General features: G+C 34.0%; 1 protein-coding gene across 1 annotated transcript in view; it reads right to left on the bottom strand.

Annotated features, from left to right (window-relative positions):
* The window catches only part of LOC139703056 (zinc finger protein 420-like), a 236,252-nt gene that overhangs the window by 177,924 nt on the left and 32,718 nt on the right, over positions 1-25,610 (bottom strand). The window contains exons 2-5 of the mRNA XM_071605976.1: positions 21,149-21,222; positions 18,281-18,407; positions 15,016-15,018; positions 7,404-8,930 (exon numbers count right to left, since the gene is read on the bottom strand). Coding sequence (XP_071462077.1) covers positions 7,404-8,930; positions 15,016-15,018; positions 18,281-18,407; positions 21,149-21,222 — 1,731 coding nt within the window. The remainder of the gene's footprint in view (positions 1-7,403; positions 8,931-15,015; positions 15,019-18,280; positions 18,408-21,148; positions 21,223-25,610) is intronic.

Below are 25,610 nucleotides of genomic sequence, written 5' to 3'. Positions count from 1 at the left end.
TCAACACACCTCTCTCACCATTGGACAGATCCTCCAAACAAAAGTTGAACAAAGAAACTATAGAACTCAATAACACAATCAATAACCTAGACTTAACTAACATATATAGAATATATCAACCATCATCAAGTGGATACACGTTTTTTTCAGTAGCACATGGATTCTTCTCAAAAATAGACCATATATTATGCCATAGGGCAACCTTCAGTAAATATAAAGGGGTGGAGATAATACCATGCATTTTATCTGATCATAATGGAATGAAACTGGAAATCAACGATAAAAGAAGGAAGGAAAAATCATACATCTCATGGAAAATGAACAATATGTTACTGAATGATCAATGGGTTACAGAAGACATAAAGGAGGAAATCAAAAAACTCTTAGAGATAAATGAAAATACAGAAACAACATATCTGAATCTATGGGACACAATGAAAGCAGTTTTAAGAGGGAAATTCATCAACTGGAGGTCATTCCTCATAAAAAGAAAAAAAAACAACAAATAAATGAGCTCACTCTTCATCTCAAAGCCCTAGAAAAGGAAGAGCAAAACAACAGCAAATATCAGAAAGCAAGAAATAATTCAAATCAGAGCAGAAATCAATGAAATTGAAACAAAAGAAACTATTGAAAAAATTGACAAAACTAAAAGTTGGTTCTTTGAAAAAATAAATAAGATCGACAGACCCTTAGCCATGCTAATGAAGAGAAGAAGAGAGAGAACTCAAATTACTAACATACGGGATGAAAAAAGCAATATCACAACAGATACTACAGAAATACAGAAGATAATTAGGAATTATTTTGATAAACTATATTCCAATAAAATAGAAGATAGTGAAGACATTGTTAAATTTCTTATGTCATATGATTTGGCCAGACTGAGTCAGGAGGATACACACAATTTGAACTGACCAATATCAATGGATGAAATAGAAGAAGCAATCAAAACACTGCCAACCAAGAAAAGCCCAGGACTGGATGGGTATACAGCGGAGTTTTACAAAGCCTTTAAAGAAGAATTAATACCAACACTTTTCAAATTATTTCAGGAAATAGAAAATGAGGGAGCTCTTCCAAATTCATTCTATGAGGCCAACATCACCCTGATTCCAAAACCAGACAAAGACACCTCAAAGAAAGAAAACTACAGTGCAATATCTCTAATGAACCTAGATGCAAAAATCCTCAATAAAATTCCGGTGAATCAGTTACAAAAACACATCAAAAAAATTGTACACCATTATCAAGTACGATTCATCCCTGGGATGCAAGGATGGTTCAATATATGGAAATCAATAAATGTTATTCACCACATCAATATACTTAAAGATAAGAACCATATGATCATCTCGATAGATGCAGAAAAGGCATTCGACAAAGTACAGCATTGCTTTATGTTCAAAACATTAGAAATACTAGGGATAACAGGAACTTACCTCAACATTGTAAGAGCTATCTATGCTAAGCCTCAGGCTAGCATCATTCTGAATGAAGAAAAATTGAAGGCATTCCCTCTAAAATCTGGAACAAGACTGGGATGCCCTCTATCACCACTTCTATTCAATATAGTTCTTGAAACACTGGCCAGAGCAATTAAAAACAAAATATTTTTTAAAAATAAAAAATCTCTAAAGGCCATGTTACTGCACTGTAACCATGATTGGATGGACCATGGTTTTCTTAAATAAAGTTTCTGGATCATGATGTTCAGATCCCCACAGTTGCCCGATAAGACCACTAGATGGAGAGCGTTTTTTTGTTTGTTTGTTTGTTTGTTTGTTTGCCAGTGGAGGTGCTCTACAGGTGGCTGGGGGCTTCTCTTGGTTGCTCCCATCAGAGTCCCTGAAGTGTCCCTATGCTGAGGTAGGTTTTACTGCAGATTCCAGGAAGTGATATGAAGCCAGGGTCTTTGACTACAGTACTACTATAGTACTGTAGCAGGAAGTTTATTTAAAATGGTGCAGGGCCTCCTCCTCATACAGGAAAGGCTGACTATTTGCCCACAGCCTGAAGTCCTGATAGTGGCAGAGATATGGTCATAGGCCCTAATAATACCAATCTGGAAGAGAAAAGTAAAGACAATATTTTCTTCTCCTGAAACGTATACTCTGTTTTATGAACACCCAGAACATATGGCCTGCCTTTTTTTTTTTTTATTATTCTTTAAAGTGTTTATAAGGAAGGTAACTGAGAAGGTGGGAAGATAATCTCGAATTTGAATCCAAGCCTAGCTCTACTCCAGACTATTATGGACATTATCTGCTAATGCACCTCTTCTGCAACCACATTTAGAACAATGCTGGAAGAGACTGTATGAAACAGGAACAGTGCCTGCACAATTCCCACATTTCAGATGCAGAGCCCTTCCTTTCCTCCCACCTCTGGAAGCCTTTTGTGTTCCCCAGCACTAAGATGGGGAAGGCCTAACAGAAAGGAGGGGCTTCGGTGCCTCCCTATGACCAAGTCCAAGTGGTACAGGTTACAGATGCAGTTGTTCTGGCCCTTTTGAGGAGATTTATAGATTTGCCATTGTCATAAGTGTGCTTAGGGTTTGTTTTAATCATATATAGGAGATGCACATGAACACATGCACTGTCAGAGAGAGCTACAACTTTCTATAAGCAGTAGTGAAGAGCAATTTGGGAAGCTCCAGGGTTGGTCAGGAGATGAGGGTGTGGGAGGTGATGGAGAACATGGAAAAGAGACTTTTTCATATTCGCACAGGAAGAAAAGATGATACAGCATAAGTGGATTTAGGGTTATTATGTTATTATATTTTCAGTAAGCTTTAGGGGCCATGAGCCATCTCTGTTATGCTGGTAACTAGACATGCCATGATTAGATCACACAAAGACTGACTTTGGATGCTGGGAGCAAAATAGGAAGGATATTGGTAGTATGAAAATTATATTAGTTAATTTTCACATGAACAACTTGGGAAAATGGCTGACTATCTCTAAACATTAGCTCTCTCCAGAAGGTCATGACTGGGTGAAGTGGTTCATGCCTGGGTGAGGTGGTCCATGCCTATAAATCAAGTGATTCAAGGGACTGAAGCTGGTGGATTGTAAGTTCAAGGTCAGCCTGAACAATTTAGTGAGATCCTGGCTCACAGTAAAATTAAAAAAAAAAAAAAAAAAACATCTAGGGATCTTCTTCAGGTATAGTACAACAGCTATAAAATGCTCTTGAGTTAAATCCACAGTAACTTCCTCTGCCCCCAAAATACACCCACCCACCCCACCCCCCACACACATACACAGTCTAAGAATTTATCCCCTTTATGGTAAGCAAAGCCCCATTGTCAAAGAAGAAAGTCCCAACTGTAAAAGGCCTTGGTAACACAAGTACTTTTTATTTCCAGAGAAAAAAAGAAAATGACTCTGTAGGTTCTTCTAGAGGCTTGCTCTCTGCTCCCTCGGGCAAGGAACTGTGATCATTTTTTTTTTTTTTTTTTGCTTAATGGGCCCTATGCAGCCTTGTGAGTGACTTCAGAGCACCAGGACTCTTTGTTTTAATAGAATGTCTTCCAGTGAGCCATAAATCTTGACCAGCAGAGCAGAGAATTTTGATGCCTTTCAACAATCTCTCCTCTGTCCTTTTTTCCTCAATTTGTCACCAGGTAATACCTGCCTGGGGCAAACTCAGGATGTATAGGACAAGTACAGACTACTCAGATACAGAGAAGATGGCACTGGCAAGGCTTTGAATCTCACTGTAGCTTTGTTTCTCTCGGATGGCATCTTGGAAGGGGAAAGTGAAACACTGCACATAAAATTATGGAATGTGCAGGATCAGAAGTCAAAGGTTTTTCTTGTAGATGGCAAGATAATGTCCCAGGTCACCAGCTCCAGCACGGGGTTGCAGATTCTGATGGCCTTAATATTAATTTGTGTGTGTGTGTGTGTGTGTGTGTGTGTGTGTGTGTGTGAAGTGAAGTCCTCAATGACTCACTATTCATTCTTGGAAAAGAAGACATGGAAAGACTGCTTACTCAATGGGGTTTCTGCTAAGGAAGAATCTTGCCTGTTGTTCAAGTAGGGGCATCTGGCTTGATACTGACAACTGACCCAAGACTGGTAAGTTTTGGAAGGTTGGTAGAACTCTTTGACAGAGAGTTAGTAGCACCACAATCAGGCCCAAATTAATGATTCTCCTGCCTGCAGGCTTTAGGTTTCTTCTGCTAATATGCTGTGTGTCTCCTTCTGCTCCTTCTTTTGTTTCTTTCTTCCCTTCCTCACTACTGGGAGACAATCATTGTGCTTAAAGCACGGGGAGAAAAAATAAATTAGAAAAATACCAGTTCTTTTTTCAGCATGTATGATCTACCCTGAGCCTCAGCATGGTAAAAGCTTGTTTTTGGTAAGGGGCTTTCCCATCATGATTATGTTTAGTAATCCTATTCCCTACTTGAAAATAAAAAAATGCCTCTAGAATGCCCAATGTCCACTTGGTGTAACCATTGCCATGGCTGAGAACTACTTAGCAGTGAGGCACAAAGCTAAGTTCACACCTGCAGTGGAGTTTGCATGGGTGTCTCTGTGCCTTCTTGGGGTCTGTTTTATTTAGTATCATAAGTTTCTAAGCTTTGCCACATCATTGATATTTGTATGGTTTCTCCCCAGTTTGAATTTTCTGGTGTTGAGTAAGGCATAATGTTTTCTTAAAAGCTTTGCCACCTTCTTTACATTTGTATGGGTTTTCTCCAGTATGAATTCTCTGGTATTGAGTAAGGCATGATTTTTGAGTCTAAATTACTGAAACTTTCAGGGGTTTAGTGCACACCTGTTGTGAGAGAGTAATTGAACAGAGGCTACCAGATGAATCGCTCCATCAACAGAGGCACCATATTAATATTTTGGGATTATCATGGAGGTATTTCTGTGACAGTAAAAGTTAGTGGAGGTATCTGTGCTTTATAGCACTATGGTGATCACTAAGTAACTATAGTTAGTACATTTTTTAAAAAAAGTTTTTAAATAATGAAATTGTTCAGACTTATGTACAGCAAAAACTGAGTCTGATGACCACAAAACCTGAGCCTCTTTGTCTTTTTTTCTTTTCTTTTTTTGTACTTGGGATCAAACCAAAGTGCTCTCTACCACTAAGACACATCCCCAAATCTTTTTATTTAGAGTTAGGATCTTCCTAAGTTGCTTAGGTTCATGTGAAATTGCTGAGGCTGGTTTTGAAACTGTGATTCTCTTTCCTTGAACTCCCCTGCTGCTTGGATGAAAAGTGTGTACCAGTGTGCCCAGCAGAAGATTGAGTCTTCCAGAATCCTGAGAGGACCTGAAGTACTGCAGTGGAAGATATTTTCTCATACTTTATTAACTGTTAAAAACATCATTTACTTGGAAGAAGCAACTTGAAGAGCCAAGGATGAGTCCAGGGAAAGATGTAACTTTCTGAGCTTTCACTGTGTGGCTTGGGACAGACCTTTTTCTGAGTGACACAATTGTATCCTTGTAAGTGTTACTGGAAGGATGGACTCACTAGTTCAAATGCTTTTCATTGACACCATTTTTTAACCATTCTTACTTTTTTTTTCAACTGTAACGAAATTATTGATTTAAAAAATGTGCAGGGCTGTGGTTTTCTATTAAGAGAAAAAAAGAGCAACTATGTTTCATCAGGTACTGTCTCAGTGGTCTCTAAAACAGATGTCATATATATGCAAGCAGAGCCACACTTTGGTACAAAGATACACAGTGCTTTCCCTGGTCTGTCTAGTAAAAGCTATAGCATGTTTAGGGGTGGGAAAATGTAGTGTGCTTCTTTCTCATTTTTTCAGACCCTCTGAAGGCTCAGGGGCTCAAAGTCATGAATGGAGGCTCAGGACCCTCCAGGGTCATGGACAGGCCTCTTGCTGTCTATTTAGTGTGAGCATTCATACCTACTACATGTGTGGATTTAACCACAACATATGTTGCATTTTACTGTTCAATATCTTTGTTTCTCAGCCACCTGGTTTCAAATTTGTGAACTCTGCATTTGATGTAGAAAGCTAAGATGTTTCATGCAGGTCATTTCAAAAGCCAGAATCTGATGCCTGAAGTGTGACAAAACCATCTTTTTATGGACATGAAATCCTGAGTAAAATTTTTTAACTAACTACAAAGCAAAAGACATTGATTTCTGGGTGCAGGGATGCATGCCTTGTATCCAAGCAGTGCATGAGCCTGAAGCAGGATAATCACAAGTTCAAATCCAGTCTTAGTAGTAAAAGTGATACCCTAAGCAACTCAGTGAAATTGTGTCTCTAAATAAATACAAAATAGGGCTGGAATGTGGCTTAGTGGTTGAGTGCCCCTGAATTCAATCCTCGGTATACAACTAAAACAAAATTAAATAATTAAATAAATAAATAAAGAAATAAGACATTGACATAGGACCATGCTGTCCAGCTGAGATTATGGGGAATATATTGATGTACCATAGACTTCAGGCAAAAGATAATTTTATTAATGTGTTGGTTTGGTACAAATAGGCCTTTAAGTCCAGATATAGCTTTTGAAAAAAAAAAAAAAGATGATTTGAATTCAATCAATACAGAGAACCTGAGGAAAGGACAATTGAACCTGGAGAGGTCCACAGAAGGAAAGAAGGTGAAGCATCCAATCATGCTTCCTGCCCACTTCCATGGGCTAATGAGTAATGGCCATTTGGGCAAGGGTTGGAATTTTATGGAGTCAGTGCTTTGGAGCTATCTCTGGGCAATTGTAATTGTTATTCCCAGTATGAAGTTTCTGGTGACCAATGAGGTTTGATCTTACAGGAAATGAAGCATACTTAAAATATGCCACATTCTTAACACTTACATGGCTCTTATTCAGTATGAATATTTGGTGAACAACAATACTTTTCCTAATAGAATAGCTTTGCCACATTCTTTGCATTTGTATGGTTTCTCCCCAGCATGAATTTTCTGGTGTTGAGAAATGTGTGATCTTTGATAAAGAGCTTTGCCACATTCTTTAAACTTGTATGGCCTTTTCCTAGTATTAATTCTCTTGTGTCAAATAAGTTATATTAGATTAGGCTTTGCCACATTCTCCAAATTTGTATGGCTTTTCTCCCTTAAGAAGTCTCTGGTGTTGACTAAGGAGTGACCTTCAATTAGAAACTTTGCTACATTATAGATATTTGTATGGTTTCTCCCTAGTATCAATTATCTGGTATTGAGTAAGGCATGATTTTTGAATCAAAGCTTTGCCACATTCTTTACATTTGTATGGCATTTCTCTACTATGAAGCCCCCAGTGTCAAGTAAGGTGTGATTTTTGATTAAAAGCTTTGCCACATTCTTTATGTTTCTATGGATTTTCTCCAGTATGTATTCTCTGGTGTTGATTAAGGCATGATCTTTTATTAAAAACTTTGCCACTTTTCTTCACATTTGTATGCCATTTCTCCAGTATGAACTCTCTGGTGTCGAGTAAGTTGTGACTTTCGATTAAAAGCTTTGTCACATTCTTTACATTTGTATGGCTTTTCTCCAGTATGAATTTTCTGGTGTCGAATAAGGCATGATTTTGTATTAAAAGCTTTGCCACATTCTTTGCATTTGTATGGCTTTTCTCCAGTATGAATTTTCTGGTGTCTAGTAAGTGATGATTTTTGATTAAAAGCTTTGCCACATTCTTTACATGTGTATGGCTTTTCTCCAGTATGAAGTCTCTGGTGTCCAGTAAGGTGTGATCTTTGATAAAAAGCTTTGCCACATTCTTCACATTTGTATAGCTTTTCTCCTGTATGAAGTCTCTGGTGTTCAGTAAGGTGTGATTTTGTATTAAAAGCTTTGCCACATTCTTTACATTTGTATGGCATTTCTCCAGTATGAAGTCTCTGGTGTTGAGTAAGTTTTGATTTTTGATTAAAAGCTTTGCCACATTCTTTACATTTGAATGGCTTTTCTCCAGTATGAAGTCTCTGGTGTTCAGTCAGGTTTGATTTTCGATTAAAAGCTTTTTCACATGCTTTACATTTGTATGGCTTTTCTCCAGTATGAATTTTCTGGTGTCTAGTAAGTTGTGATTTTTGATTAAAAGCTTTTTCACATGCTTTACATCTGTATGGCTTTTCTCCACTATGAATTTTCTGGTGTCTAGTAAGGTGTGATCTTTGATAAAAAGCCTTCCCACATTTTTCACATTTGTATAGCTGTTCTCCTGCATGAAGTCTCTGGTGTTCAGTAAGGTGTGACTTTTTATTAAAAGCGTTGCCACATTCTTTACATTTGTGTGGCTTTTCTCCAGTATGAATTCTCTGGTGTTCAGTCAGGTGTGACTTTCGATTAAAAGCTTTGTCACATTCTTTACATTTGTATGGCTTTTCTCCAGTATGAATTTTCTGGTGTCGAATAAGGCATGATTTTGTAATAAAAGCTTTGCCACATTCTTTGCATTTGTATGGCTTTTCTCCAGTATGAATTTTCTGGTGTCTAGTAAGTGATGGTTTTTGATTAAAAGCTTTGCCACATTCTTTACATGTGTATGGCTTTTCTCCAGTATGAAGTCTCTGGTGTCCAGTAAGGTGTGATCTTTGATAAAAAGCTTTGCCACATTCTTCACATTTGTATAGCTTTTCTCCTGTATGAAGTCTCTGGTGTTCAGTAAGGTGTGATTTTGTATTAAAAGCTTTGCCACATTCTTTACATTTGTATGGCATTTCTCCAGTATGAAGTCTCTGGTGTTGAGTAAGTTTTGATTTTTGATTAAAAGCTTTGCCACATTCTTTACATTTGAATGGCTTTTCTCCAGTATGAAGTCTCTGGTGTTCAGTCAGGTTTGATTTTCGATTAAAAGCTTTTTCACATGCTTTACATTTGTATGGCTTTTCTCCAGTATGAATTTTCTGGTGTCTAGTAAGTTGTGATTTTCGATTAAAAGCTTTTTCACATGCTTTACATCTGTATGGCTTTTCTCCACTATGAATTTTCTGGTGTCTAGTAAGGTGTGATCTTCGATAAAAAGCTTTTTCACATGCATTACATTTGTATGGCTTTTCTCCAGTATGAATTTTCTGGTGTTCAGTAAGGTGTGATTTTTGATTAAAAACATTGACACTTTTTTTACATTTCCAGATTTTCTCTCCAGTATGATTACTGTAGTGTTTAAAGAGGTTTGACCAACACTTAAAGACATTTTCACATTTCTTCAATTTGTAAGGTTTATCTCCATTGTAAAGCCTATTGTTTTTAGTAACAAATAGAATTTGAGTAAAATATTTTTTACATTCTTTACTTATGGAGGATTTATCACTGCTCTGATAAAGAATTGAGGAATTTTTAAATGATTTTACATACTTTTTTAACTTGTAGATCTTCCCACCAATATTAATTTTCTGGAGTTCAGGAATTCTTGTAGTTTTATTAAAAATGCTTTCACATACCTTATATCTGTAATTTGTCTCTTGATTATAAAAGCTTGGATAAATAAATTTTGGGTATCGATTAAAATTTTTAACACTTTTCTCATTGTAAAGCTCTTTTAAACGATGACATGGGTGATGTCTAGGATTTTAAAAAAGAAAATTTTAATGACTTTCACAGAATTTACATTGTTTTACACCAAATCTATTATATTGCTAATTACCTAGGGTAGAGACTGTCTACAGGTCCTAAAAGACTTATCATAAATATAGGTCTCTCTTAGTATCTACGTCTACTTTTAAATTAAGCAATATTAGGAAAGTACAAATACTCTCACATTCATTATAATTCCATGCATTGCCACAAGGAGAAACTGTTCATTTCATCATTTTTGTGAAGTAACAGTCAGACAAACTAATAAAACTCAGAAAATTTTTTTTATTCTTCTTCTTCTCCTTCTTCTTCTTCTATCCTGTCTAAAGAAATATTTGTGGATATTTACTCAATGGTGCATTTTAAATTATTCTAGTGACTAACTAAAGCATGAAATAGACTCCATAGCAAATTTTTCCTGTTTTTAGAGGAAGGGTATAATTACAAAATGCTGTGCAAATATATTTAAAAGCACACACAGGTCCTCAAATTGTACTGCCATATGTGTTGTTGTCTCTCTCCAGCTTAGCCAATGTCCCACATCCCTAGAGTTCCACCTTGCCTCCAACACACTATTGTCTAGTTTTAATTTGCTGGGAATCCTGCAGGCACTGGGACATAATCATGGCCCTGATGTGCCAGAGCTTTCTTCATTAAGCCAAAGAGCAAACTTCATGTGAGCTGAGCTGCTCAACTTTCCAGCAAAAATATCTATCACTGAGGGTGTTTTTAAAATTCTTTCTATGTAACTAGCTCACTGAAATAAGTTAGAGAATACTTTTGATTTGTTGAAAACATATTCCTTGAGATGCACAGATGAGTAGTGCTAGGGCCTCAGAAAAATCTAATGGCAACAGGATTTAGTTCACTAGGGACATGTATAGGATCCAGGAAGTCTCTGTGTCTCACACTTGGAAAGTTTTTTCCATTCCACCTAAAACCACAAAATCCAAAGATCTTTTGGGATATTCACTTGGAGTCTTGTCAAAATCCCTGTTGATATGAAAGATAAAGCAGTGCATGTCAGATGGAGCTGCTGAAAGATATCTATAAACTGTGCATGAAATTAAAAAAAAAAAAAAGCATGGAAGCCTTTAGGGGAAAAAATCTGGTATCTGAGAACTCACAGTTGAAATCCAGCTGGTTTGAGACTATCCAGTACATGTTATATACTACCTAGTTTTGTCTAAATTCAGCATGGCACTGGAAATGGTATCATCCATTGGAGCCACATAGCATCACAGAGATGGTGAGACATGTCAGAATGCGAATCAACCTGTCTCAAGAAATACTCTTCCTTTTGAAATCTTATTCCTACTTTGATGCACACTCCCTTAAATAAAGAACTGGAAAAATTATCTAGCAATTGTTTTTCAGAACTTATGTGGTCTAGGGAATCTATAAGATGTTTTACCTCTTTTAACATAAGTTCTTGCCTGGTCTTATGTTCCTTTACTAATTATTTCAGATATATATTTTTTTCAGATGGCTCATCACCTTCCAAAAAAGAAATTACTCAGGTGGGATGCTTGATGTCCCATGACATGGAGTTATTATGCTAACTTATGAGCCATAAATACATTGGTAACTACACAAACACTGCTTCAAGTTGAATTAAAATTATAAATAATTATTTACAAGCACCTTTGACTCAAATCAAGTTTCAGGGAGAAGGGTCTACAAAAGTGGGCTTCTGGAATGATAGAATCATGAAATGACAAAGATATTATAGATCTTTTTTTTTTTTTTTCTTACAGAGAAGTTTCATAGTAAGCCATTCCTCATCCAAAGGTGGTCTTACCTCACCACTGTGGCTGCTTTACTTTTCTCAAAGAGTTTTACAATTATTAGCTTATGCCCTTCATTGTTCTTCATTTGTCCCACAACGTCCCTACTACATCTGTCCCAGGCATGTTTTCTACCTCTTAGCACGAGCCCAGAAAAGTGTCAGAAGCCTTCCACAATTCTCACAAGACCCTCATGTCTGCTTTTGGGGTGTGATGCATTCCTGCAAGCCATTTGGGCTGTGGGTTTTCTGGGAGACTGTGCTAGAAGTTCCTGAGACTTTCCTGTGTTTCGATTGTCATACATGATAGATGAGCTGTATGCTTATTTGATGTGTTTTAGAAAGATTTAACTGCTTCTCTTCTTCTTCTCTTTTGCTTAATTATTATTGCATTTAAACGCAATACCTACCAAACTTTCACTGTAAGCACATTTAATTACTGAATTGTTCTTTTCAACAGAAATGTCTTAGTAAGGCTTGTTTCAGAATTTCCTTAATCTGCATGTATTTCTTTTAAGTAGAAATACTATGCATGTGTTTAAATTAGACAATCTGTCTATACTGTGTAGAAAATCTCTTTTTATTACTTTATAAAAAAGACAGATTAGAATGCTGCATCTTTAAATTAATGATCTTTACACTTTTCTCTATCCTCTGGTTATGTAGAGATTATTAAAAGTTTTAAAAACATAACTGACTATAAGCATTTTATAACTTTGTGAGTTTTTTTTTTAATTAAAATGCCTATTTCTATTCTAATCCTATTTCTAAAGCTGAGCAACCTGGTTGAGTCTTTATTTTTCTAAAGGTATTTTTAAGATACAGCTTCACAATACCCTGTAAACATTGTGTAAATGTAATTTGATACATGTTTTTGCAATTTAAAATATTGTGTATTGCAAGTGGTTTTACAAAAAAAAATACTGAGCAGTAAAAATTTTACAATTACATTAATGTAATTTAAAGTTTTAACCAAAGAAAACTGAATGGCACTAATTGAGCAGTCAGTCTTCTGAGATGTTTGTAATAATATAACCTGATGAACTTGTAATTTTCTGAATAAATAATTTTCATGTTTTTTTTCCATTCATTAAGACAAATTTTCTGAACTTCCCTCTCTTTCAATTTCAATTTCTTGTTTAAAACCAAGTATTAACTGTCCTGCTTTCCATACCTTTGCTTTTTCAAGTTTTGCAAAAAATATTGTATTTCTTGCTCTCCTGAAAATTCTTGCTTTTGATTAGAAGACATACCTAAAAAATAATAGGAAGTTATTTCACTTACTATGGCAAATAACTCTGCAATTATATAAAACTTTATCAAAGTGAGGGGGAATAGCCACAGAACAGTATGATTCAAGGATATTATTACTCAAGAAATATATAGAATTTACTACAACATGATGACAAAAGCCTTGAGAACTTTGAAAATTATCTTAAGAAATTATAGCACCACAGATGAGGACAAAATGCAAACTGACTAATATTACTACAACAATGTCAAATCATAGCCCTTCACTTCAACATATTCAGACTCTACCTGTGTCTCAAATGTTTCAAGCAATGAATATCTCTTATTTGTTTATTTAAATTTTTATCTTTGGGGGGATTATTTCATAAGAGAACACAGGAGTATTATATCACCAAACTAGATCCACAGGCATTTCTATATTTCTATATCTATATCTATATACTTTTTTTAAAGACAGTTTATCAAAAAGATGCTGAAATTTATTTTAAACTGGCATTCCACTGTCTCAGCTTTCCAGTTATATGGAATTAAATTTATATATCATTGCACATAACCTTTTTTGTTTACTTTGTAACTACCAAATATTTTCCAAAATGACTATAATGATCTAGTTGAACAGATTTTAAATAGAAAAATCCCAATTAAAATAATAGCTCACACAATAAAAAGTATAATCAACTCAAGCAAACAAACAATGTAATAATAGTAATTGAGAGTTCAAAAATTGATGTTGTTAATTATCTAACTAATGCCAGAAAACCACCTGAAATGTATTTCATAAACTAAATATCAATATAGAAAATTTAAAAAATAGAAAAAATAGCAACAGAAATTACATACTAAAAATATTTTTTAAAAACAATGTCTCAGGCTGGGGACACAGCTCACATGTTTGAATTCTTGCCTCACATGCAAAAGGATGGGCTTAGTCCCCAGCACCACACACACACACACACACACACACACACACACAGTCTCATAAATTAGAAATTTGAGGAAGAAAATATATCAAAGGCTAGAATTAATTAAAATACACAGGTAATGCTGGAAGATGTGGTACATGACTGTAATCCCAGTATCTGGGGAGACTCATGCACGAGCACCATGAGCTCAAAGACAGACTCAGCAATGGTGAGGCACTAAGCACCTCAGTGAGATCCTATGTACTTTTCTATAATTCCAAAGTAATGATAAAATAAATATTGAAGGTAATAAAATAAAATAATCACCATAAAATCGATAAAACACAAATTAAGGCAGTTTTTTCATAGTAGAAAAATTTATAAAAAATGAACAAAATTTGAAATCTACAGAAGTAAGTTCTTTCACATCAGGAATTTATGTACAAATAAACTAATTTGAAAAAAAAAATCAGAAAACAATGTGATTAACAAGATTAAACCTAAAAATATATTAACTATGTCAGATGCAAATCTAAAGAATGTTTTCTTAAGATATAAGGTCACAAAAAGAGTAAAAACAAAGATATAACAAATATTACATTCAAAATTTCAAAGGTGATAATAATTATATAAATGAGAGACAAAATAGAATATCACATAAAGATAAATATGACTAATCCTGGAATACAATCATAGTAGAAATATTTGTAACTCCAATCCTATTTTTTATATATAGAAAAAATCACAGAAAAAAATTCAACAGCATAAAAAGCAACACAGTAATAGTAAGATACATCAATCCCCAGTTGATGCAAATATATATATCATTGCATTAGTACCCAGGAAATGAATAAACTTCAAAAAGCATTAAAAACTATTTAGGTTTACAGAGGAAATCTTCTTTATAGCATATGGAATATTGTTCCAAAGAGATCAGGTTAAAAATACAAAACAAGTGTTAAATATATTAAAATATTGAAGTTGCTTTATAACATAAAATAATAAGTTAGAAAGCAAAAGTGAAAGTGATATTCAAAATTTATGAATAGGAGTTTAAAGCCAAATTCAGCAATTAAGCAAGGCCCCAAGCAACTTACCTAGGCACTGTCACAAAATAAAATATAAAAACAGCTGCCAGCTGGGCACAGTAATATACAACTGTAATTCAAGCAGCTTGGGAGACTGAAACAACAGGATTGTGAGTTCAAAGCCAGCCTCATCAAGAGCAAGGTGCTAAGCAAATCAAGGAGACCATGATTCTATGTAAAATTAAAAAATGGGGCTTGAGATGTAGCTCAGTGGACAAGTGCCCCTGAGGTCAATCCCCAGTACCCTTCCCCAAAAAGAGCTGTTGATGTGGCTCACTGGTTAAGCACCTGTTCTTAAAAAAAAAGTGCCAGTAGCACCCCAAAAAATCTAAGAAGACTATGTAATACCAAACAATCAATATTATTTTTGTGTAAACAAAATAAGTTATTTGAACAATTCTTTGGAATATTCTTGGTACATCAATAACTACACATAATAAAAAAAATTAAAAGTACTTCCTGATATAAAATAATAAAAGCTACAATATTCAATGGAATGAGGTTAAATGAGAAAGCCATGGGTAATAAAATTGAAAGTATATCAATTAGCCCTCAACTTGATGGTCAAATCAAAATATATTTACAGACCTATTCTCATTAAACAACATTCAAGAGAGAACAATGTGGCAAGCCAATCAAATATCATTTCAAATGACTACATGAAGGCAATTTGGAATGAAAAAGTTAGAAATCCTTTCAAATATAATAAATTATATAATATCTACAATGATCAACATTCAGGAGAGTATGTTAAGTAAAATAGTAATTCACCTCACCCCCCCCCAAAAAAAAATACCAGGTAATTCTACTTCTGAGAGATATCTACTGTAGCCAAATATACAGAACAAAAGGAATGGCATTAGGAATGAAAAAGTAAGACAAAGGAGCACTTGTTTGAAGAAAAAATGTGATACAAATTTTCTAGAAAAAAAGTTACAAAAAAATTTGAATGAACAGAACTGACCAGTAAATTTAAAATATATGAGACAATAAGTTCAGCAAAGATATACAGTTTTGACCACAATTACAAATTTGACAAATATATAAAAGATAAAATAATTGTAAACATCTTTATGGTACCTTTAAAAAGCTCAAATCTTACTCCTAGACAAAAGAACAGATGCATATATGGAGAGATGATGAATATGCCATTAATTCTATCTACTTGGAAGGCTGAGACATGGAAATACAATTCCAACTTTAGCCACTTAGTAAGAGTCTATTTTAAACTAAAAGTCAAAAGGGGGTGATGATGTAGCTCAATATTATAAGAACCTCTGAGTTCAAGCTGCTGTGTGTGTGTGTGTGTGTGTGTGTGTGTAACAAAATTTAGATACATTACATGATTAAGCATAAAAGAAGAGTAAATAATCAAGGCACTATATACAATTATATATAAAACAGGGGTAATATTTATACATGTAAGTAAAAGCATAGAAAACTTGATTGAAAATTGGCATATGGGTCATGTGCAGTTTAATTTTACCTAATGTTTTCCTAAAGTGACAAGTCACAATAATTTCTATTCAATTATTACATATAGATATAAAAACAAAAACAGTATCACTAATGTGATAAAACATAATGAACACTGAAGCTCTCTAAAGAGTGAGATTCAAGAAGGACACAAGAATTAGAGAAATGTTACCTACAATAATATGAATAATTGTATGACAATAGAAATCTTTCCTTTAATTTTTTTGTAGCTACAGATGGATAGAATGCATTTATTTTATTCATTTATTTTTAGGTAGTGCTAAAGATAAAACACAATGCCTCACATGTGTGAGGCAAGCCCTCTGCCTCTAAACTACAGCCCCAGCCCTGAAAATTCTTCTTTAAACCACATTGATCAGCTATACTTACATAACCACTAGGAGCAGGTATTGTGAAATACTGCTATTCATTACATGGCAGAAAAACTTCACAGAATATTCAATATAAGCATTCATATAAAGTTCTGATGAGAAAAATTTGAATGAATAAATATTTAAAGTATATTAAAGAAACTCTCCTGTAATATTAATATCTTACAATGGTTTAACCTAGAGATATTTGGAAATGAGCAGATTTTCTAGGGACCCCCCAAATGCAAATAAATGGCAGGTTATGCATATCCTCACAGTCATTGTGGAATAATTTGTAGGGATTCTGACTGTGGAAATATGCAGAGTAGCATTCCTCTGGTGAGAAAACTCCCAAGGATAACAGGACTTTGTTTCCCCGCCTTAGAATGCCCTGCAATTTTCCCTAGGAACTAGTCAAGTAATTAAATACATGTGCAATGTCAATCTGCTATGGCAGTGCCCTGCTTGAAAAGGCTCTGCACTAGAATGTTATCAGCCTCAAACATAATCTCTGGCACACAACACCTTGGAATAAAGAAACTCTGTTTTTTTACAAGCACAATGTTTCACTGAGCCTAAACCTGTCCACAAAACTATAAGTTTATAAAATGGACTTTCTTGAGAGCGACACAAAACTCCTAACACTGCACATTGCAACTTAGTATATAACTGAGAAATAAGCTGCATAATGTTGCTAAGTTTGTAACCTGCTTAGTAATAAAATGAACAGTATGTACTAGTGATGCCACTGACCTAAATTAACCTTTTGATATAAATAAAGCTTGGCAGTTTGGCCTCTCTGTACTATGTCACATTTCCTGTCTCTTGTCTGTGTCTTCTTTTGATTTTCTTTTTTTTTTAAGAGAGAGAGGGAGAGGGAGAGAGAGAGAGGGAGAGAGGGAGAGAGGGGGGAGAGGGAGAGGGGGAGGGGGAGGGGGAGGGAGGGAGGGAGGGAGGGAGAGAGAGAGAGAGAGAGAGAGAGAGAGAGAGAGAGAATTTTAATTTTTTTTTTTTCTGGCGGACACAACATCTTTGTTGTATGTGGTGCTGAGGATTGAACCCAGGCTGCAGTAAACCACGTTATCACTTGAGCCACATCCCCAGCCCCTCTTCTTTTGATTTTCCTACAATATTTTGTTAATTTGAATGTAGGGAGATCACTGAAGAACAAGAAGGAGCAAAGGAGCTTAAATAATTGATATGCATGGTAAATGGAGAGCATGAAATGGTCTTTAATGAGTGCAACTGAAACAAACCTAGGCTTGAAAAAATATTTTCTGTCAGATTTTAGCTTATCAATTAACATTTTTAAATGTGAATTCCTCTTTAATTTTGGACCTCTTATCTGTATTCTTTGCTTCATTGATTTCTACCCAATTTGATATGTCTACTGTCACTTTTCTCTTCAAATCCCAAGGTTATTTCATTGGAGATCAAATGGTGACCAACAATTATTACATAGAGACATCAATATTTTTTGATGCAATATGTCATGTTTTGTTATTTTCTTGGAAACTAAATAAGTCTTTTTAATGTTACCCTCATTAGGAAAAAAAAAGAAAGAGAAAATATCCTATAAGAGTCTACACAATTGTTTTGTTAAACATTTTTTTTCTAGACAAAAACACTAAAATACTTTGAAACCATTTTCATTCTCTACATTGTGAGCACTACTTAGAAAAGATAAGTTAAACCTAAAAAGAAAAAAAATCTTTAATATTTTCTTTTCTACATAAACAAATGCCCAATCTTTGTACTAAAAACAAGAAACAAACTTTTTAATGCAGAATAAAAGCTACCATAAGATACTGTATAAAGTTAGAAAAATAAATATTGGTTTTGAATTAAAAATTCTGAATGAAATTTAGGCTTACCAATAAAGAGTAGGTTTTTACAGATCTCTAACATCACATCTCCATATAAAGTCTGCTGAGAAGGGTCCAGGAATTTCCATTCCTCTTCAGAAAATTCAATGACCACATCCCTTAATGTCAATGGTTCCTGAAATAAAAATGAAGAAATACATAACACATAAATCATAAGATTAATGACATAGTATTTAATTTCATACAAATTTTAATGAGAGTTAAAAGAGGTGGGTTTCACAAATGGTAGTGATATCAACCATTCAATAAGATACGTTTTTTTGTGGTGCCTGGGATTGATCCCAAGGCCTTTTGCATGAAAGGCAAGCACTCTACCAACTGAGGTATATCCTCAGCCCCAATAATACATTTTAAGCAGTAAAATTGGTGGATAATTTTGTTATAATGAAACCCAGGGAGCAGCACATGTAAAGCAAATCAATGAAGCAAAAAAAGTGGGAAAAAATCCAACAAAATTCCAAAGGATAAATAATACTTGCAATTAGTTATCAAATATTCAAAAGAAGCACAATGAAACAAATCAATGATACTTGAGATATACATAACAAAATTGTAAGTAATAACTATGACAGTGGACACCTTAGTGTGTAGAAGACATTAGAGATCACTAATGACACACCAAAACTTTCAACAGTCCACATAATTATTTGAATGTTTATCACCAAAGTTGTCTATCTTCTCATTATTTAAATATAACATAAATCTATACTGTATTTAAAAAATTATTTTTACAAAATCACAACTCACTTCTAAAACAAAAGAATTTTTAACTATCAAACTATTACAAAACACTTATGTACTTAGGTGAACTTGAATCACATGGCACAAAGTTATAACAAAAAATAAAAATAAAAAAGCAAATTAAGTGAATAGACTGTTACTCTCTCAGTTCATAAGGAAACTGACATATCAGGTTTAACATTCACAGATTTGTAAAACCACTCTTACTGTGAAACTGTATCCTCACTTGGCTCATTTCAAAGTAGAAAGTGAGAGAATAATAAGCAGTTAAGAAAAAAATTCTGAAACGTTCTTGCACCCTAAATGCCTCTCTGACAGCTTGGAAATACTCCTTTAACCAGGGTCTCAATTATCACTAGTGAACAAACACATACATGAAGTTAGTTTAACATTCTGATTTGTGATGTCTTTCTTCTGAAACAGCATTATTATTATTATTTTTTTAATTTAGAGATTTAATCCAGGGGCACTCTACCCCTGAAGTGCATTTCAAGAAGTTTTGATTTTTTTTTTTTATTGTGATAAATGGGCTTACAATGTTGCTTAGGGTCTCTGAATTACTGAGTCTTGAATCATATTTACTTTCTTACTACCTCATCTTTCCACATCACTATGATTATAGGTTTGTGCCACATTTCCTGACTCTGCAACCACTTTTGATACCAAATGTGCAAACTTGCACAAAAACCAATATTTCAACAACTAGTAGTCCAATAATTCAGTTCTGATACCATCTAGTACAGATCCCACAAGTTTGATGTTCGCTACTATCAAATTTTACTAACTGAAGTGCCAGTTTCAAGCCCCAGAATAGAATGATATTCATATTTATAATCAATTTCCTATAAATTAGGGGTCTCCACATTTACTCACTCAAGTTATTTATTCTGATAAAAAAAAGAACACAGTTATGTATACCAGCTTGAGATAAATTATATAAATATGGAAGTTGACAATTGAAACCTTGCATAGAATATAAAAAAAATGTCAGAGGAAAATGGGACACTATATAGGCCATTTTAGGAAATAAGTGGTTGAAGATATTACCTCCATTTTTTATGTTGTGCTATAGAAGAGCCCCTTTCCCAATATGATTTAGAAGATCCTATTTTAAATATGCTGATTCAGATACTCATTCTGAATATTCCCATTGTTTTACATAAAATAATATTTAATTGAACACTTTTACATTCAGCGGTAAGAACAAAATATTTGTTAAAAAAAAAAAAAAAAAACAGGTTGGTATTCTTTAGATAATTTCCTTTATATGAAACCCTTAGAATACTGAGCCATCTCATGGCAGCCCAAACCAACATACACACAATTTTCTTAAAACTCCTAAGTATTCATTGGCTTCAGGGAAAAGGATACTTCATTTGGAATTTTGATTTTTTTGGTACAGGGCTGTTCTACAACTAAGATATATTCTAGGCCTTTTATTTTTATTTTTTTATTTTTTGAGACAGTCTCTCACTAAGTTGCTACACTAAGCTTCAGCTTTGATCTTTCTTCCTCAACCTCCAGGTTGTTGTGATTACTGGCATGTCACAATATGCCCAGAAAAATATGAATGCTCTAACTTCCTTTGGTCCATTTTCATTTCACCTTATTTATTTACTATTTCTTCTAAAAAGAAAGCCTTGACAGCCTAAGATTTTGGATGCATCCATATCTTATATTTGATGAATTTGAAGTATTGCAAAGTAGATTTAGAAAAACAAAAGCTGCTTATTACCTATCTCTTACTTTTTTTCCAATCTGACATTCTAGAAATAGCTCCACAGCAATGAAAATTATAGCCACAGATACAACTAAGATCTTACTTAACCTTCAATGATGTTCTTTTTCAGGCTCAAAAAATTACCTTAGTTTGAATACAATTTTATTTGAAATTTGCCTCTATATTTTCTCTTTGGCAACTTTTCTTAATCTTTCAAATATTAGTGATAAATTGCATTTCATAGGTAATAAAAATATTAGACTAAGTGAGACATGCTAAATCCACCATCCTATTTATTTAAATATTTAGTTACCACCCCAAACTTTAGGCATTACATTATGTCTTCCAATTAGCATATACTGAGTTTTTCCTTGAAGATGTGTGCACAAACACACTAGGATGCTTTTTTCTAAATCCTTGCTACAGCTTATTCTCATTTCAAATTCTGGCCCCTTATACTCAATCTTCCCTGCATGAGAAAGAAAAAGGAAGACAAAAATCAAATTTCCCTTTCTTTTCAGTTACAGAATCAATAGATCTGAGCAGTAATGTGTTTCTGGGGAGCTGAACCTAACATTTGGGGAAAATAATATTAATATTCCAATATCTGAACTATTTAGACGAAACCTATAAAGGATATTCCTGTAATCTCGAGAGTATCTAGAGTATCCAGCTAGTCCAACAAGGTGTTCCATTCTCTGACCACAAGCTGCTCTGTAGGAAGACAGGATTACACACAGGTTAGCATTCTCTAGGTAATTCAACAAACATGGAACCTGTGGAGACCTTGGTTCAGCTTCATGTAATTTTTACCCCAGAGCCACTCAAAGACATGGCAGATAATGAAGAGACATCATACTCTAAACTTTCTTAAGGGGGGCCTGAACTTGCTGTCTATGCTTATGAAAGACAAATAAACAAAAGTTCAAAGATTTTTTTTATTTTAATATCAAGGATTAAACTCAGCAGTGCCTACACACTGAGCAACATTCACCTCCCCTTTATATTTTTTTATTCTGAATATATTAATTCTCTCACTTCAGCCTATTAAAATGCTGAGATTATGAACTTGCATCTTCACACCTGACATTAGGTACAAATACTTTTTAAAGAGTTTCAAGTTATAACCACACGTTCCTCTCATGTAAAAGTACAACCACACAAATGCACACACACACTCACTTTTTAAAATTCCATACAAAACTAAGAGAAAAGATGAATTAAAACTCTGTGTAATTTGAAATGTTCCAGGGAACAATACTTCATAATATATAGCAGAGAAAATATGGCATTTAGGAAAATCATGCTTGCCTACATTGGAAGATGCACTTAAAAAGTGGGTGCCCCCTGATAAAAAAAAGAGAAAATGAAAACTCCTTGGACCACAACTCCTCTCAAATATGAATTATTTATATGAGTCAAAATTCTCATGTCCTGATCATGTATTTAACAACCACTACGAAGGAGTGTAGGTAAGAAAGTACAGAGCTGGTTTCAGGCCAGACAGAGGTCACCATCCAGAGGACAAAAAGTAGAAACCTGACTGTCAACCCCATTCTTAGGGACAGACGTGGCAGTATATTGAGCTCTATCAAATTTAGACTAGGGTTAAAATATTACAAAGGTAACCTCAGGGAAGTGCAGTTCTCTCAATTAGTTATGAATACTTTTACTCAGCCCATTTGTTTTTATTTTATAATGGCCAGCCCTGAAGACTTCTTATTTTTAAATACTCTAGACCCGGAAAGTCAGAAGGAAAGGGCCCATTACAGAGCCATTCAGGCATCCAAAAACCTGGAGATGGATCAAGAGATTTGCCTGAGACAGAGATGAATTGTTTCCCAGATTTTGAAGCCTTACCTCTATTCTTTGTTTTTTCCTCTGATTCAATAATTATCACCTCAATCATTTTTATTTTATAATTTTTACCTGAATAGAAAAATACCATGCTTAGACCCCTGTGCCTCTGAGTGTAAGGTGAATAATTTCAATTCAGGCTGTAGGACCCCAAAATAACAAAATGTTAATTATATTCCTTCTCAGATAGAGCTTTCTATGTGCAAGAATACCTGGCCATAAAAGGGGACATAAGTATTTAATGTTGAATATAATTTTATATCAATTATCAATAACAGTAACACCAATGACAGTTTCACAAATGCAAATAATAGAGTGAGAATTACATTACATTTTTGGATTTCATAACCTTCATACTCTGGCTAAATAAAGCTTTTTGTTTGTTTGTTTGTTTTTGTTCCAGAGATAGACCCCAGGGATGCATTACTGAGGAACATCTCCAGTTGTTTTCAAAATTTATTTATTTATTTATTTTGCCAGAATCTCACTAAGTCTTTGAGGCTGTCCCTAAGCTTATGATTAACTTTCTTTAGTATCCTGATTCACCAGCATTACAGGTATGCAACAACACACCCAGCTCATGTTCAGAAATTTTGAAGCAACTAGAGTTTAGAAAAAGTAGACAATCTTCTACAGCATAATAGTTGGAAGAAATAAAATGATAAATATATGTGTAACTGAACTTTTAGAGTTTTTAAGGAAAACAAATAAAACAATTATAAGAATGTATAAATAAATTCCTATAAATTCTTATAACTTATAGGTTATTACAAATAATTGGTACTTTATAATAATTTAAGTTATAAAATAATTAAACATTACATTATATAATAAAATCATGATTATAATTTCCAAGTAATTTTTTTTATATTTTAACCCAAATATCCATAATTTTATCATTCCTATATAGAAACAATGAAAATTGTTAGCTAACTACATGTATTTTTCATTAATTTTTCAAATCTCACACTTCTTTCCACTTCTAATACTTCTCAATGAAGATCAACCACATTCCAAGAACTCATTAGCCACATGTGGCAAATGGCTGTCACATCACAAGTGTATATCTGATATGCTGTGATTCCCTGGACTGCAGATAATTGAATGACTAAAACCCTCCTTTCTTATCAGAGGTGAGGAAATATTTCTTCCTTAACAATATTTCTCCTTTAAACCAAATGAGAAAGAAATGGTATTTTTAGACCCAGGAGTGTGCTATAAGGTGAGAGTTGCCTAAGGCAGGCCATTCTTCCAAACTGAAAACTGTTAAGGTCAGTAGCCTTTTCATATATTAGACAGAAAACAAAGGATGATAAAAATCCAGGGAAAAGTGTCCTCATGTCTTCATATCTGTCAACACCTTGAAACTGAAATTTAGTTGTGAACAAAAAGATCATTTTTTGTTTGTTTGTTTTTCCATTGGGCCTTCATCCTAGTGATCCAGCTATGGTTGTCTGGTTTATATTTGTTGCAGAGTATGCTGTGAGTTAAAGTACTAATAACATTTTCATGTCTACATGAATTTTGGCATTACTCAATATAATTTTATAGGACTTTCAACATTAAATCCAGAAAAATAAATTCAGTGCTTCCTCAAAGCCTAAATCTATGCAGTTAACTTGAAATTAGCATGTGTAAATTCTGGCTTCCTGTTTCTATTAAATGTATTTAAGCTATTAAGTATTACAAAGCTGTTAAGTATCACAAACTACCAGCAAACTAATTCATGATTCAAATGAGCAGTTTATGAGCAAGCCAAATTTGGACTGGGTTTATCTGGGCTATTCTGATTTCAGCAGATACTTTACAAGTGTAAGCTCAGCTACTTGACATGGTTACACTGTTTCTGGAAGAGAGATGGCTGTCCACTCTGGTCTTTTCATTCTCATCTACTGTGGTCTTTTCATTCTCATCCACATAACCTCTTCTCCTTCATAAGCCTAATATGAGCTTCTTCTTCTTAAGATGATGAGGTTTACAAAGACAAAAACAGGAAGAATTCAAGACACTTTAGATCTAAGCACAATAACAGTACATTTGCATATTCTCTCTCTTCTACTTGGTGTAATATAATAGCTATTTTTAAATTCACATATTGGCAACGAGATACTGCCTCTTCATAAGGACAGTTATAAAAGAATACTGCCAATTGCTGGGATACAGGAAAGGATATGGAACTGGAGATATTTTTGCATTTTATGCTTTTTTTCTTTTCTTTTGGAGAATAATTTTTATGTTTAATCTAAATTAATAAAACTTTACAATGCCACAGGTACTAAAAGGTTATTCAGGTTTTAAACTTAGAATCACAACAGCCTGCCTCAAGAATTCAGATTTTCCCCAGGTCACAATAATCAAGAAACTTTTCTAGGGCTCTTGACATAGTTCAATTGAATGCAAAAGACCCTGGGTTTAATTCCCAGCACCAAAAAAAAAAAAAAAATCATAAAAAAATTTCTAATAATTAAGAAACTAAAGAATTACACCTATGCTATAGAAGCACAATTTTTTTAGGCCTCATATCCTTTACTATTTTTTTCCTATTCAAACACTTTTTAGAACATTCAAGTTTGTGTGCATGTGTGTGTGTGTGTGTGTGCATGTGTGTGTGTGTGTGTGTGTGTGTGTGTTTAATAGGGAATAATTTGGGTAAATCAATTTGGACTATGTTTTGAAAATAAAGCTAAATGATTCATTTTTATTTTTCATCATGAGATAATAGTAAAAATGTGCATAACACACAATGTATCTTCAACTTTGTTTATTCTCTTTTTTTGGTGTTCATAGTCTACTTATGATTTTTAACCTAGAATAATCGTAGATATTATTTTCATAAAAGAGTTTCTTAATATGAAAGCAAGAGAACAAGATAGGTATACTGAAAAAAATATTTCCTCCACAACTAGTTTGACTATTGATTTTTTTTCAACATGGCAAATCTATTCTCTATATACCCCCACATGAAAGGCTGAAGTGGGCAACTCTACAAAACACACAAGA

The sequence above is a fragment of the Marmota flaviventris genome, chromosome 20 (assembly GCF_047511675.1).
Source record: "Marmota flaviventris isolate mMarFla1 chromosome 20, mMarFla1.hap1, whole genome shotgun sequence".
Taxonomy (NCBI): domain Eukaryota; kingdom Metazoa; phylum Chordata; class Mammalia; order Rodentia; family Sciuridae; genus Marmota; species Marmota flaviventris.
The sequence above is the reverse complement of the archived record's forward strand: the minus strand, read 5'-3'. Positions and strand labels throughout refer to the sequence as shown.